The sequence below is a fragment of the Octopus bimaculoides genome, chromosome 16, assembly GCF_046866305.1.
Source record: "Octopus bimaculoides isolate indiv1 chromosome 16, ASM4686630v1, whole genome shotgun sequence".
Lineage (NCBI taxonomy): Eukaryota > Metazoa > Mollusca > Cephalopoda > Octopoda > Octopodidae > Octopus > Octopus bimaculoides.
The window spans coordinates 16,850,340-16,867,436 of NC_142943.1; the positions used below are offsets into that span (position 1 = coordinate 16,850,340).

At 31.4% G+C, this 17,097-nt stretch overlaps 1 protein-coding gene across 41 annotated transcripts in view; it reads left to right on the plus strand.

The window, feature by feature from the left end:
* LOC106871424 (poly(rC)-binding protein 3) overlaps positions 1-17,097 on the plus strand; it is a 488,151-nt gene that overhangs the window by 313,050 nt on the left and 158,004 nt on the right. Inside the window, exon 14 of one of the 41 annotated variants that reach the window (XM_052973825.2) lies at positions 4,399-4,500. The exons of the other annotated variants lie outside the window; for them this stretch is intronic. Coding sequence (XP_052829785.1) covers positions 4,399-4,405 — 7 coding nt within the window. The 3' untranslated portion in view covers positions 4,406-4,500. Of the gene's footprint in view, positions 1-4,398; positions 4,501-17,097 lie in introns of those variants that run through there. 41 annotated transcript variants of the gene reach the window in all.

Sequence of the window (17,097 nt, forward strand, 5' to 3'; positions counted from 1 at the left end):
CTGTTCTTTCTAAGTTTGAAATGATTGACAACTTTATCAGTCTTGTAGATAAAGATCTCCTTAACTCCATAAAACAAAGCATAAAGATGTTTTTAGTGGCTCTGAGTTTAATATCAGTTAATGACAGATATATTTATGGAAAAGCGAGAGACATGAAACTGCCGACTGAGATTTATTGATCTAGATACAAACAAATTCAGGTGTATATTCATTTTTACACACACTCACATTTACAACTATATGCACTTATAAATATATGAACACACACACACACACACACACACACACATATACATGCATGTACATATACATTCATATGTATGAATACATGCAAATGTATATGCACAGACAGATATATTCACACATACTGGAATCAACACATGTATGGTCATATAAACATATGTTCAATCTATACAGATAGATACTCATATATATATATATATATATATATATATAAACACACACACACACACACACACTCATCAACATATGCTTATATACATATGTAACACATGTTTATACACAAAGATACATATAAACTTTTTGATAAGTGTAAGCAAGTCTATGTATGAATATATGAAAATGAAGTTATTATTATTATTATACATATATATGTAGGCAATATGGAGAAATACGTTCCATTTTTACAATAACCTGAAAAATAATTTCAGTTGAATAGCAGAAACTTATTCATTTTGGATGTTTAGGTTTAGAATGAAATTACATTTTTAAAATTTCAAATTAATTCAAAATCTAAGAACAACATAACCTGTTTGGCTGCTAATTAGTATTTACTATTAATTTTATCCTGTAGTCTCTCCTTATATGCTAAAGTAGTAGTCACAATACTGCAGTTTGAAATCAATACTCTTTAGTTTTAAAGTCCTTATATATTCTAATAGTGATGTTATACGTATCATTTTTTTCTTAGTAAAGTTATGTTTGTGCATAATGAAGCAATGTTTGAGAATGTTTGATGTGGCATCAATATAATACTGCCAAGGGTAATGATTCCTATTTATGGAATAAGTTTTTTTTTAAAATTTTATTAGGCAGTTACCTTTAAGCAGACATTGAGTTGGTAGTCTATAATTACAAGAAAATGAACTTAAATGGGGGAATTCTTGAGGAGCTGGTATATCTTTGCTTGTCATACTGCTATTCAGTGGTTAACTTTTTTGTAGTAATTATGGTATTTGTATTATTACTATTATGTTACTTTAATATTAGTATCTTTAATATTAATATTATAATTGCTTCCATTGTTAGTGAGAAAATGTGGTCTAGTTTGAAGAGGTTCTTTGTTATCATTGCTAAAGTTTGAATAATATCCATATTATTCCATCTCCCGTCCCATGTACAGTTTATGGTACTTAGTGCCAGTTGGGGAAGTGTTTTTTGTATAATTAATATTAGGCAGAGATCACATCATTAGTCTTATTTGTGAAGTTAGCCATTGACAAGGATAAGTTCACTGTAGAGTTATTATGAATGCTATGCTGGGGCAAGATGTTTTTCTTTAGTATCTCAAAGAAATTCCTAGGTATGATAATTCTTACATCCCTTCTGTATGGAGAGTTATACCACATTATTTTTTTTATTAGTTCTCTGACTGTAAATATTTGTGGAATGTCTATCTTCTACTATGTAGAATATTGAGTTAGAAAAACTCTTGGATAGAAAATAATTGAAGGTTTTATAAATATATATCAGTCTTGTAAATATATATATATATATATACACACCTATATATATGCATATATATATCAGGCTAAGTAAAATGTAAGCAGACATGGCTGTGTGGTAAAAAGCTTGCTTCCCAACCACATGGTTCTGGGTTCAGTCCCACTGCATGGCACCTTGGGCAAGTGTCTTCTACCATAGCCTCAATCCAACCAAAGCCTTATGAGTGAATTTGGTAGATGGTAACTGAGAGAAACCCATCATATATATATATATATATATATATATATAATGTATATATATATATATATGTTTGTGTGTCTGTGTTTGTTCCCCCATCTGCCACCATCACTTGACAACCGATGTTGGTGTGTTTATGTCCCTGTAACTTAGTAGTTTGGCAAAAGAGACCAGTAGAATAAGTACTAGGCTTATAAAGAATAAGTCCTGGGATCAATTTGTTTGACAAAAGGTGGTGCTCCAGCATGGGTGCAGTCAAATTAAAGAAACAAGTAAAAGAATAAAAGTAAAAAAGAACGTTTTGAAACATGAAATTCAGCACAATATATTTCAACAATGCAGAAATTTTATTCATCGGCATAAGTACTACTACAATCAACACATTTTTGCCAACGAGTTATGAGTTTATTTATTCTGGTAGCATAGCAATAAAAATCTGGAGTTCTGGAGCTGACAAAGTCTTTGAATGCACTTTCAGCATCAGTTTGATTTCACTCCTTCTCTCACAGGAAACCGTCAAGGTGCTTGAAAAAGTGGTAGTCAGTAGGAAGAAGGTCTGGGGAATAAACTGGGTAGGGAAGAACTTTGTAGCCAAGTTCCCTCAAATTCTGGAGAATCATTAGTGGTCGAGCATTGTCATGAAGAACGATTGGCCCTTTTCTGTCAACCAATCTGAGATGGAGGAGTAACAGATTTTTATTCATTTTGTCAATTTCATGTTTCTACAATAATGGTTTTTCCGGGTTTTAAGAAGTTATAGTGGATGAGTCCAGCAGTACACCTCCAAACAGTCATAATAAGTTTCTTTTTGAAGAGCTTGGCTTTAGTGAAGGTTTTTGATGCTTCATTTTGGTCCAACCACTGTGAGGAATGTTTTTTGTTGTTGTACAGAATCCACTTTTCATCGCAAGTTACAATAATGTATGGATTGGTCTGGTTATGGAGAAGCGATGAGCAAATTTCATATCTGCGCATTTTCTGATGTTCATTCAAATTGTGTGGTACTCATTTGTCATGGTTTTTTGATTTTCCAATTGCATGCAAATGATTGCAGGCAGTTTTCTGGCTAACTTGAAGTTCTTTTGCCAGTTCTCGAGTGGTTTTATATGGATCTTTCTCAGTGATGGTCTTTAATTGACCATTATCGATGACAGATGGGCATCCACTACACTCATGATCTTCAAGGCTCAGGTCTCCACTGCAAAATCGTTTAAACCATTTTCAAGCTGACCACTCACTGGTCATTTCCTCACCAAATGTTTCATTGATATTGTGAGCAGTTTCAGGTACTTTACGTCCTTTTTAGAAGTTGAATAGGAGTGATTGTAACAATGATGAAAAAATATGAATGTTAATTTATTGATGCATTTGGGCAAGTCTGTGTCTGTATTACTAGACAACTACAAAAAAATGTTTAAAAAAATTACAAAACTTTGCAGAAATCCAGCACAAATTCTTCATGGTTCAAAACATTGCTTACTTTTTACTCAATCTGATATATATATATATATATATATATATATATATATATATATATATATATACACACACACATACACACACATATATGTATATACTTACATACATACATATATATATATATATACACACATATATCTATATATATGTATAGAGAGAGAGAGAAAGAGAGAAAGAGAAATAGATAGAGATAGATAGATAGATAGATAGACAGAGAGATAGAGGGAGATAGGGAGAGAGAGAGGGGGAGAGAGAGAAAGAAAGAGAGGAGTGCGCATGAAAGAAGGATTATTGGTATTATGAAACTAAATGCTAAAGCTAACATTTCTCTTAACTACTAAGTCTTAATGCAAGTTTATTGACCCTAAGTGGAGAATATATAAATCCACCTCTAGGTAGGTCTTCTCATTCGTAGGTAATATTACTATACCCAATGATTATGTAAACTTGAATCAATTTGGTAAAAAAATGTGTTGTAGCCAGAAAACAATGAAATGTCTGAAGTGAAATCAGCCAATATGTTGATATCTAATTCAGTTAGTATATTCTTTTCTAATTTTTGTAGTTTTAAAAAGTTAAAAAGTAATTATTTAGCTAATTATGAAATAACTACGGATAAAAGTTATTTAGATTAGATTGAACAATTTGAATAGAAATAAAATTAAAATCCTACAAATGAGTTTGTTAGTAAGTAAACTGAGGATTCAAATTTATTTTTTCTTATTTTGTATGTGAACTTTTAATCTAATTTATTCTACAATAATTATTGTTTATAAATAACTAAATCTCTTGAAATATTTGGTTTGATTATAGATGAATTGTTTTTAAGCTATAAATTTATATTTTTACTACATATAATTAATTTAATTAAAAATCCTACAATCTTGTAACTCATATTTATAATAGACAGATTCCAAGATTCAAAGGATTTTAAAAAAATAATGAATGTAATTTTTAATAATCCTTATGTATAAAATTTGTTTTTCTTTAATTTAGGAAATAATGCTTTTGGACTTTTCTTTAAATAGAATATAATACATTTGAGAATTTTATTATCATTTCCATTGATCTTTAAAAGTTTCTAAAATATGATTTGAGAAACTATATATTCCATGAAGATTTTCCTTGTGAATCCAGAATGACAAGATCAATAAATCTTCCCTATTCAAAAATACAATTGAATAAAAGCAATTGCTTATTATTCATTTCCCATAAACCTGACATTTTCTTACAGTTGATAAATACATAAATTCTTCCAGCATTTCCATGTTTTCGTTAATATCCCTCTTTTTAGTTTGCTGCTTTATTTTTGATATGTACACATTTGTATTTTTTTGTGTGTGATTGCTGTCATTTCGCAATAATTATTTTTGATGTTGTTGCTCATATGCCGTATTAAAGATAAGTTCTAAGGTTATGAATATCTGGTCATCCACACTGTTCTTATTTTGGATAGACAATCTGAATTTTATATTGTTGTCCTGTTTCTGCTTTATACACAATATTAATTTATATTAAAAAAAGAACATTTCTAGAAGAAACAAACTTTTAGAAAACTATAAATCATATTTGATTTCAAAGATACTGCAACATCAGTTCCTTTTTTAATAAATATCAAATTACACATTGATATTTCGTATTTATTAACATTGAAATTACATTTCTTCCAATAGTTTTTGTCTTTACATGAACAAATAGTTGAGATTTTCAAAAATTAATATCTAATTTAATATTTTATCATTTAGGATATTACCAATTATATTATACCAGTCATATTATACTTATTTGAATATCAACAATAATTTTATACATATTAGAATTATCTAAAAATTTGTTATACATTTACATGACATACATTTAAGATGACAGAAAAACACAAAAGACAACTATGCATTTTAAATTTTGGTTTAAAAATTTGTCAGTCTTATTTTAAGATATCATAACAGAACAGATGAAGTTCTAAATTGCTGACAACTAGATATATAAAACTACAAACAAACATTGTATCTTTTCATGAAGCAGATGGCTTTTCTTTCTGTAATATGTCTGAAATGAAAAGATATTAACTATAATTGTTTAAGATCTCAGCTAAATGATTATCAAAAGAAAATAGTGATAGCTGTAAAAGATATGTGCCAGAATTCAAATAATTGAATATATATATGTGCATATACATACTTATATGCATACTCTTGCACTCACATATATAAGCATAGATACATGTATGTATATGTCTAGCTATAATTATATATATATATACATATATATATATATATATATATATATATATATATATATATATATATATACATACACACAAGCATATATATCATGCCCTATATATTTGTGTGTATATATATATATATATATATATATATATATACTAGGCCTGATCAATAAGTATCCAGACTGTTGCCATTGTAATGAAGCTAAAGCTTGCAGAGAAAGCCAGTTCGCAGAGATTGACCTTGAACACTGCTGTGCATGTGCACTAAGTTTTAATATCCAAGCTCACTTCCACTGTTTACAGCAGTGCTCGGAAGGAACGTGTGTAGCATGTGATTGTTGCATTGACCATGACAGAGAAAGTTGAGCAGAGAATCTGCATCAAATTTTGCCAGAAGTCTGGTCATACCTGCTCAGAGGCCTATGCAAAGGTTTCAAAAAGTTTTCATGATTCTCGACACAATCAAGGAGATCTTGTGCAATTGAATCTCGAGTGTCTTTTTGGTCAGCTGAAAGCAGTTTTGGTACAGACTTGGCAGACACAAGTCTCATACCTAAATTTTCAGTGATAAAGTACTGAACTGAACTGTAACTAATCTGCACATCTTTTGATAACTCAAGGGTAGTGATTCCCCCCACAGCTGCATGCACCTCTGCAATGTTTTCTCAGTTCTGCCGGTTGCAGGTCTCCTAGAACGTTTATCACTATCAACATTTTTTTGGCCGTCTTGGAAACGTCTAAACCCTGTGCAGCTCATACACTCTTCTCCATACACTTTATGTAAATTTGTGTAGGCCTCTGAGTAGGTATCACCATGACAGCTTTATCTGTCATGGTCAGTGCGATGATCACATGCTACACACCTTACTTCCAAGCATTGCTGTAAACAGTAGAAGTGAGCTAGAATGTTAAAACTTAGTGCACATGCACAACAGAGTTCAAGATTAATCTGTGCCAAACAGCTTAACACTCTGTGCTTTAGCTTCGTTACGATGACAACAGTCCGGATACTTATTGATCAGACCTTGTATGTATATATGATGCAATGTTGATTTTGCTAGTATTTCTATCTATATATTAACTTTGCAATGTAAAAGGAGCACAGTCATGTGATAGAGCAAATTTATAACATTTATTAGAAACTGGGTAATTTACATCATATTTCTCAGAGTTTCTGGAAGCAATATTTTGATAGAATTAATGATGGAATGAAGTGGTTGTTAGAATACTGCACACATGTTTATATATATATATATATATATATATATATATATATATATAGCAAGAGAGAGTGAGAGAGAGAGAAAGAGATAGATAGATAGATAAATTGAATATATATATATATGCACAGATATAAATATACATACATACATGTATTGTGTGTAGACATCTATACCTATGCATATATATATGCATATATATATATATATTTATATATATATATATATTTATATATATATATATATATATATATATATACATACATATAAATATATATATATGTCTGTTATTATATATTCATGTATGTATGTATATATGTGTATGCATACTGTATATATATACATATGTATATGTATATATATATATATATATATATATATATATATATATATATATATATATATATATATATATATATATGTATATATATATATATATATATGCATATATTTATGTATGGATATATATAAATATTTTTCATATATATAGTGAAAAAATTTGCTGAAAGAATAATTGCTCTAAAAGCTTCAGTTAATATTATATATCTCCTTTTAAAATAGCTTGTGTTAATATTTCAATATTTTTAATACTAATATAGCTTAAGTTTATCTAATTTTAATGAAAATATGATTTTGCTTCAATATATCTTATATTCAGCTAATATAGCATGGTTCGCATGATCTGCTGGAGATTTATATTTGCTTCATGTTCAACAATTTTTAGAATCAATTTGTTTGCACACACACACACACACACACACACACACACACGCATACACACAACACACACATGTGCATGCACACACACACACATAAAATACTTTTTCCTTTAGAGTACAGAAATAATTTTAGGAAATACTTGAACACAGACAATAATGGAAATAACTATATATATATATATATATATATATATATGCATGTATTTATAGATGAAGTATGAAGCTATATATATATATATATATATATATATATATATATATATATATATATATATATATATATATATATATATGTATATATATATATGTATGTATATATATCTATATACACATACACACACATGTATATATATGTTTGTATATATTTTTACATGTATGTGTACATGCGCACACACACACAGACACAGACACACAGGCACATGTATAAGTATATATATATATGTGTGTGCGAGTGTGTGTGTGTGTATATCAGTTCATGTTGTGTGTACATCTGGTGACAAGATATGTTAAGCTTTACAACATTCAGCAATTTTTTTTTTGTAAGATCATGTCATTCGTGGATTTCACCATCATTTGAGTGGATTAAAGCCTTCCACTTTGAATCTTGGTACATATGAAATCTATAGTTAGCATTTGTTAATTTTCAATGTTAATATTTAAAATCATAAATAGTTATAGAAATAAAATATACAACAATATTTATTAATTTTGTAAATTCTGATCCATCATAGAATTTTAGGAAAATTTCACTTTTCTGTTCGTCATTCTATTATGTCATTTACATTTTATGTGTAAGTATATAAATGTGCATATACTCATTGTGTGCGTGTGTGTGTATGTGCACGCATATGTATGTGTGTGTGAGTGTGCGTGTGTGTGTAGAGAGAGAGAGATATATCTATCTATCTATCTATATGTGTGTTTCTATATATATATATATATATATATATAATATGCACACATATATGCATTCACTGATATTCAAGTACATACACAAAATTGCCTAAAACACATAGAAACTATCCATATCATGTGAATCTGTATTTTAAAATTTTAGTAAGCATTTTCGTGTACTCCTACACATGCATGTTTATTACTTAAATAAATTAGGAAGAAAAAGGGGGAAAATAGATAATTTGTTTGCTCAGTAAAAACAATTATTTTTGATTTTATTTCTGATGGAAAACAACTAGATATGCAATTATTAATGATTATTAAATGTCAAAATATAGAAAAACATTATATATTATAAAGTCTTGCAAAATAATAGTTTACCTTGCTCAATAAATGCAAAATACTTTTGAAAACATAGGAATGACATCAGAATGAAAGGAAAAATTTTTGTTACAAAAAATTTATTAATATGGATGGTAAAATAGCAAAACTACCATTGAGCAGTTTGTATTATTAAAAAGCCTTGACACAGAAATCATTATTATTATTATTATTATTATTATTATTATTATTATTATTATATTATGTTAGAAATCATTATTAGATACTTAAATGGGAAAAATGGGAACATATTTTAAGCCAATACTAAAACAAGTATCTATTTTTTTCATTGAATGTTCATTCTCATCTATGTTTAGTGTAATGAAAAAGATGAAATTCAAAATTGATGAACTTCAACTCTACTTTTGTTTATTAAGGACCCGTATACATACATACATACATACATACATACATACATACATACATGGCAGTGATCTCCTATACAGCCCCAAAACAGTTGGGCCCTCGTTACCTCAGAGAAGACCTGGATGGAAAGCATTCAGCATACAACAAAAAGACTATGCAGGGTATGTTGCCTGGAAACTTGAAGAAGACAGTAAAATTGACACAAAGCACAGCCTTTCTTGGACACAAGACCACTACATCACATCACATTTTGAAGGCTATGTGTTTGTAATCCAGGAACAGGAGATTGCCACAAAGTACCTGGTGAACAAGAGAGACAGTGATGCAATCGCAGGTGTAGGCTATGTCATGTTTCCGTGGAAGACATCATGCATGTCCTAAAATGTCATAGTTCTACCTCCTTATGTGGCACGATGTTGTTGCTAAAACAATTTACAATGACATCCACAAAAAACTGTCCTGAAATAAACTTAGAAAATCTTTCTGTTCTGGAATACATTCATAAACACCAACTCAAGGAATATTGGTGGAATATTCCCATCAAAACTTCTATCAAATTTAAACATAACAGGCTGGATATTGTTGTTTGGGACAGAGGGGCAACAGTATGTACCATCATAGAGGTCAGCTGCTTTGCAGATATAATTATCTCTTTGAAAATGCAAGAAAAAGAGGAAAAGAGGATATATATGGACAACTGCTTTGAAACCTCCAGGTTCTATATCCAGACTATGAATTCATTCTTACCAATAATAATTGGAGCACTAGGTTTTGTTAGTAAATGATTAAAGGAGAATCTGGATAAACTGGGATTTTCAGAAAGAGAAATTGATCAACTAATTCGTACATTACAAGTGCAATCTGTGAGTGGAACAGTAAAAATATGCAAGACTTTTCTCAAGTTCCAAATGTGAATTTGCCAGTGTTAACTACATCCCTCCTCAGTGGAAGATTGCTAATAATTAAAAAATAGAAGAGGCATACACACACACACACACACACACACACACACACACACACACATACACACACACACACACACACACACACAAACACAAACACACACACACACACACACACATGTATACATATATATATATATACCAGAGTAAGCATATAAATGTGAAACAAGGTTGAAAAAATAGTACTCGAATACCAGAGGTAGAGTAATATGCTTTATTAAAAATCTGTGTTGCAGATGGAGCAGTTAGCTAGTGTGCATTGATTGCTGTCCCTTGCTCATTTCTTTGCTTGGTGTCTTCTCAGAGAAAGGCCACAGTGGGCTAGTTGTATGTAGACATACACCAATCAGTGCACACTAGCTAACTGCCCCATCCGTGACACAGATTTATGATGACGGGTAACTGTTGTGTATAAAATACAATGTAACAAATGCAACAAGTTCTATGTGGGTAGCACAACAAGGCCTTTACACATTCGCCTCAATGAACATCTGAGCATGAAAGCCTCCTCCTTCAGAAAACATCTAGACAGATACCAGAACACCGACAAAAGCATAACAGTCACAATTCAGGCCGATGAAAGAAATTTGGGTAATCTAAGAATTAAGGCAGCTATCCTCATAGACAGACTAGGGCTCCAAATTAACAGCAGGCTGGTGGTTGGCAATCAGTATATCATTTAGCTACATCTGGATGCATGTAGGTCTATTTTTGATAACATGATCATGTATTAGGAAAAAGAAAAAAGAAACTGCATGTATAATACATAACTTAGAAGCAGTGCTACAGATGTGCCAGCACACATGAGCTTGAGACATGGCCACCCACACGCACTTCTCATGAAGAATTCCGGAAGGAGCTTTATGAGACCACTGCAGAGATGCTTCCGGGAAAAAAAATTCAGTAACTGCTGGAAAACTGACAACAGCAGTGACTCAACTAATTCCTAGTGATATCTGAAGAAGGAATTTTTCTATTCTGAAATATTATTATATCAGACTATGGATAATTAAATTATAATAGTTATTAAGTCCACTCTGCATTGTTGTGCCATTCAAGACACATTATATTTTACAAACAATACACAATGCTTCAAGCGAACTACAATATATATGTTCAAATCTTATATAAATCTTGTTTCTCCATTAATTTTGGTATTTATCACTCCACACTGTGCCTGCATCTCTCTCTTCCCCATTCACTCTTGCAACCTACTCAATAGAATGTCTGCTCAGTTTTTGCCATCCTGTTTACTGTACAATCATCTCTATTCTACTACTCCCATGTCAAGTATCTCCTCACTCCTAGCACTCCTGCATCACCCATTCCTTCCTTGAAGATTCACCCTTACACCTCATTATCAATTTCCGGATCCACCCTTATCCTCTCTTTTAAAACATGAGAAGTCATATATCTCCTCTTCAGCAAGAAACCTGCTTGGTTCCAACCATTTTCTCTCATACTTTACCCCTCTTTATACTTTATTCTCCCAGCATAAAGTTCCTTTTCCCTGCTTGAAGTTCATGCAAGCTACATGGTGACCTCAGTAGTGCTAGTGGCATGAAAAAAGCACCCTGTACTAACTTTAAAGTTGTTGGTATTAGGAAGGGCGTTCAACATTAAAAACCATGCCAAACAGACACTGGAGCATGATGCAGTCTTTGGGACCATTGGATGCTATCAAACCATCCAACCCATGGTAGTATGGAACATAAATGTTAAATGATGATGATGATGATGATGATGATGGTTGTCTTGTATCTCTTTCATTGTTAGCCATAGAGAATCAAATACAAACATAAAAATACTTGCACGTGTGTCTGGGGAGAGTCATTCTGTTTAAAAGCCTTATTAATTAACACGCTCATCGGTTCGATTTCCACTCATTTACTTATTTATTTTTGCTAAAATTTTTCTTGTTTCTTGCAACCTCTTCAATAGTTGTTGACTCTGTCTATTATTGGAGCTGCATTCATTTTGTATGAGTTGTTTGTGTACATGTATATACACATGTATAAACACATGTGCAGGAGTGGCTGTGTGGTAAGTAGCTTGCTTACCAACTACATGGTTTCAGGTTCAGTTTCACTGCGTGGCACCTTGGGCAAGTGTCTTCTACTATAGCTTCAGACCAACTGAAGTCTTGTGAGTGGATTTGGTAGATGGAAACTGAAAGAAACCCATCGTATATATATATATATATATATACACACACACATATATATATATATATATATATATATATATATATATATATATATATATATATATATATATATATATATATATATATATATATATATATATATATATATATATGTATATATATATATATATATATATATATGAAAGTGCATGGCTCAGTGGTTAGACCGTCGAGCTTACGATCGTGAGGTTGTGAGTTCAAATCCTAGACAGGGCTGCGTGTTGTGTTCTTGAGCAAGACACTTTATTTCACGTTGCTCCAGTTCACTCAGCTGTAGAAATGAGTTGCGACGTTACTGGTGCTAAGCTGTATTGGCCTTTGCCTTTCCGTTGGATAACACTGGTGGCGTGGAGAGGGGAAGCTGGTATGCATGGGCGACTGCTGGTCTCTCATAAAACAACCTTGCCCGGACTTGTGCTTGGAAGGGTAACTTTCTAGCTGCAATCCCATGGTCAGTCATGACTGAAGGGAGGTCTCAGGATATATATATATATATATATATATATATATATATATATATATACATATATACATATATACATATATATATATATATATATATATATATATATATATATATGTTTGTGTGTATGTATGTATGCGTGTGTGTATGTATATATATATGTATATGTGTGTGTATGTTTGTATGTATTCGGTGTATTCATGTGTTTGTGTGTTCATGTTTGTGTGTGTGTGTGTGTGAAGTATGCGTGTGTGTATATGGTCATGTGTTTCAGTCTTTTTTTGTGTATGTATGTATGTGTGTATGTGAGTGTGCTTGTATGTCTATATTACCTGTCTATTTACTTATCTATCAGTTTACTTACATACCCATTTACTTACTTATATATATGTATATGTCACACACACACACACACACACACACACACACACATACACACACACACAAAAACACACAAACAGGAACACACAAACACATGAATACACAGAACGAATACAAACGTACACACATGCATACATATATATATGCATACACACACGCATACATACATACATACATACATACATGCATATGTGTTTACACATGCTCACTGATGCACATACATGTGCACAAACAAACAAGCAAACAAACAAAGAAAAAGAACACAGTTCTGATAATGGACAGAGTCAACGACTATTGAAAAGGTTGAAAGAAGCAATAAAAATTTTGGAAAAAATAAGTAAATGAGGGGAAATCAAACTGGTGAGTGTGTTAATTAACAAGGCATTAAAGCAGAATGAATCTCCCCAGACACAATAATATATGTATATACTGATAGGCAGATAGACAGATAGAGATAGATAGAAAGATAGATAGATAGATAGATAGATAGATAGATAGATAGATAGATAGATAGATAGATAGGCATGTAAAAATAACAAAATCATAAAGATAGGTATGTGTGTATAACAAAACAAAGTCACAAATATAAGGGAGTCTTCACTGTGGAGAATCCTTAATCGATGCAATGTAAACAGGCAGACACCAGAAAGAATTTCATTGTTTTGATGTGACACAGTTTTGTAAGTAGATGAATAATGTCACAGGTAAAATCCTTGGAAATGATAGAAAAAAACCTTTACAGCTATTTCTAGAATGGTTTCATAGTTGGTGCAGTTCTCAGCATGTTGCCTGCATTGAAATTTTGTAGCAACCTAGACCATCTTTGGAAGGCTAATGGGTAGAATCTTGATGGATAAATGAGTGTATATGGTGAGAGGCAGATTTAAGAGAATGAAAATAGATTAAGAGAGGCAGGTTTATTAAAGATTTAAATCAAGAGGAAGATATTTAGATAAAATGCACTGTTTATATAGATAAGAGTAAGAGTTGTTTCAAGGTGAAGATATGGGAGAGAGGAGACAACTAGTGGAATGGTGAAGTGGAAAGATATGAGTGGAGTTGATTAGTTTAGCCAATTTATCAGGAGTTGGGTAAGGAGTGATAGAGAACCTGAAGGTATTGGGTGATCTTTGTGGTAAGTCTGGACAAGTGGTCAGCATATGATGGGTGGGAGGAGATGAGGTTAAGCAGAGAAAAAGGAAGAAGAAATATAGCTAATGCTGAGATAACTTGTTTCATAAAATAGCTCACCACATCATAATCAATGTAGTCATAAGTATAAAGAGATTTGGGAAGTTTCAAGTTTACCCTTTAGCATTAATATAACTGTGTCAAATGTAATGCTTATTTGTTCAAATTATTTTGAATTAATCATATGTTATCTCATATCTTCAAGATTTTGATGAGGTGATTGTTTATTTTTAGAATGACATTGTTGGGTTGGTATGAGAGACTGGATTTGGTCAATTTGAGCATAAAGTAAGGAGAATATTTGAGCTGGATATGGCCAGTTTAGACGCTAAAGGGTTAATGAACATTGTAATTTACAGTGGATAATTAATATACAATATATAATGAGGACATGAAGTAAATTTGAGAAATTTGCATTATGCAGCTATAATTAGTGTACATATATAGTTAGTGCAAAAATTTAATATTTATATATTTCATAATTTATGAGGCTACCAAGAAATGTAGGTGGAAAATGTAATATGAAGTACAACCTAAAATTTTTTAATTCATATATTTAATAAGAACTTTGAGAAATGAAGGTGGAAATCCAACGATGAAGTATAACCTTAAGAAGTTTGAACAAAGGTGCATGGTAAGTTATTTAAGGAATACAGTAAATAAGGTTTATGTGTGTGGTAAGTGATTGAATTAAGAGATGTAGTAAATAAGAATGTTCAGAATGCAGATATGAAAATAATGATCAAGTATAGTTTAAAGTGAAGAAGAGGTGTGTGGCATTTTAGTTATCATATGGGTGTGATCTACATAGATAGAGTCAAAGTGCAGCACTTAGGTCTATGGTAAAATGGGTAAGTTTTAGAGAATCAGTGAATACAGGCAGTAAAAGCTTGACTCTAGTAGTTCTGCAGGTAATGAGGGTTATGTTTAAAGATTTTCATCAATACTTTTGATCGTAAATTGCACAGGATATTATTTCCCTGATATGGCTTCCTAGTACTGATGATAGACCAAGTAATTCTTTATGGTATGCTGTTATTCCTTACATTATGTATGTAGTTAGCTAGTAAGGTCGAATTATTGTGTTTAGCAGGAGAAAATAGCTAAGGTGAACTAAATATTGATATTTAAAGTTAACTGTGACACCAATATATACTTTATTGGAGCTCTGTTGGATAAGGACAGTGCATTTATAAATTACATTATTTCTACAGCAGTTGCCATCAAGGGGCAATCAGCAGGTATCCTACAGTTGCATATAATCCTATCAGATGTGCTTCAGTGTTGTTTGTAATTAATATTATTATTAAAATTTCTATTCCTAGTGTAATGCAAGTAAGTTCTATTGTTTAATATCTTGCTGTGACTGGGTTTCCTATACTGTCAGTGTTCACATGTTCATCATTGCATTCTAGATTAACTGGAGATTTCTTGTCCAGTTTTTAGATGCTACTATATCTAATATTATTATTTTTATCAGTATTTCCAAGTCTAGTGGAATTCATAATGGTATTATAACAATAATAGGTGCTCACATCAAATCAACTATCCTCATTGTTGTACCATCCCAGAATATATTCCATATTATATGTATTATTATTAGAGTGTGTGTAAGTCATCCCCACACTGAGCATTGTTACCTGTATTTTACCTTATATTTTCATATTTACTCTTCTTATGATTATTATTTGCCCTATTATTATAGATATTATTCTCATTGTTATTATTGTTGTTGTGATTATTACTATCATTATCACTATTCCTGTTAAGCTGGCCATGATTTTTAAAGCTTTCCATACTGTTATTACAGTTTCTGAGTTATAGTTATTACTATCATTATGAGTAGGGTGGTGTGAATTATAAAATAGTCTTTATGTCTATGATAGATCCAATATTAGGTGTAGCTGAGTATGACAATTGTGTGGTACTTATGTTGTGGGTAATAATACTAAATAACTGTTCTGGCATCCCTTAACATTTAAGCTGAATAGAGGTGTATACCCTTTGGTATACACCTTGCTTCTTGTTCTTGTTAAATAATCCTGAGATTTAGGGAGGAGTTTAGTTTTCATTTTAGGGTCATTCCTCATGTGCTCTTGTGGTTTAACTTAAGTGGTGGGGGGATGTTGCCACAAACGTACCTGTGGCACGATGTAATGCTGGAATGAAATTGCTGTTGTTTGCAGAGTAGGTGTCCCAGTTAGAGTTAGGAATATTGAGTATGGCTTCTGTATGTTAGATTTAGGATCTAGCTTAGCTAAGCAATTCTTAAGTTTGGTGTTAGATAGAAAATTTTATTTTGTCAAAGAATCCTTGCTCACCAGCAAGTAGTGCTTGATTATAGTAAGGGACATGGTTATTAAAAATTTCTTTGCTGACAGGTTAGAGATTCTAATGGAAATACTGTTTGACAATACTGATCTACGGTAGTCAGATTTAATATTGATATATTGAAAACGCTCATTTGCTTTGTGGTGTGGAGAATATAAGGATGAGATTAAATCTAAGGCAATGTTGAGGAAATTAGTTATTTTGTGGTTATCTCTATATGTTGTATAAATATAAATCTGTCATAATCTGGCTTCATGGCTGTTAATGATTTTGTTCTGTTATATACGTACCAGCCGAATTGGTACAGTGTCTATAGCTAATCTTCATTTGGGCAGCTATCATATTACTGCATTT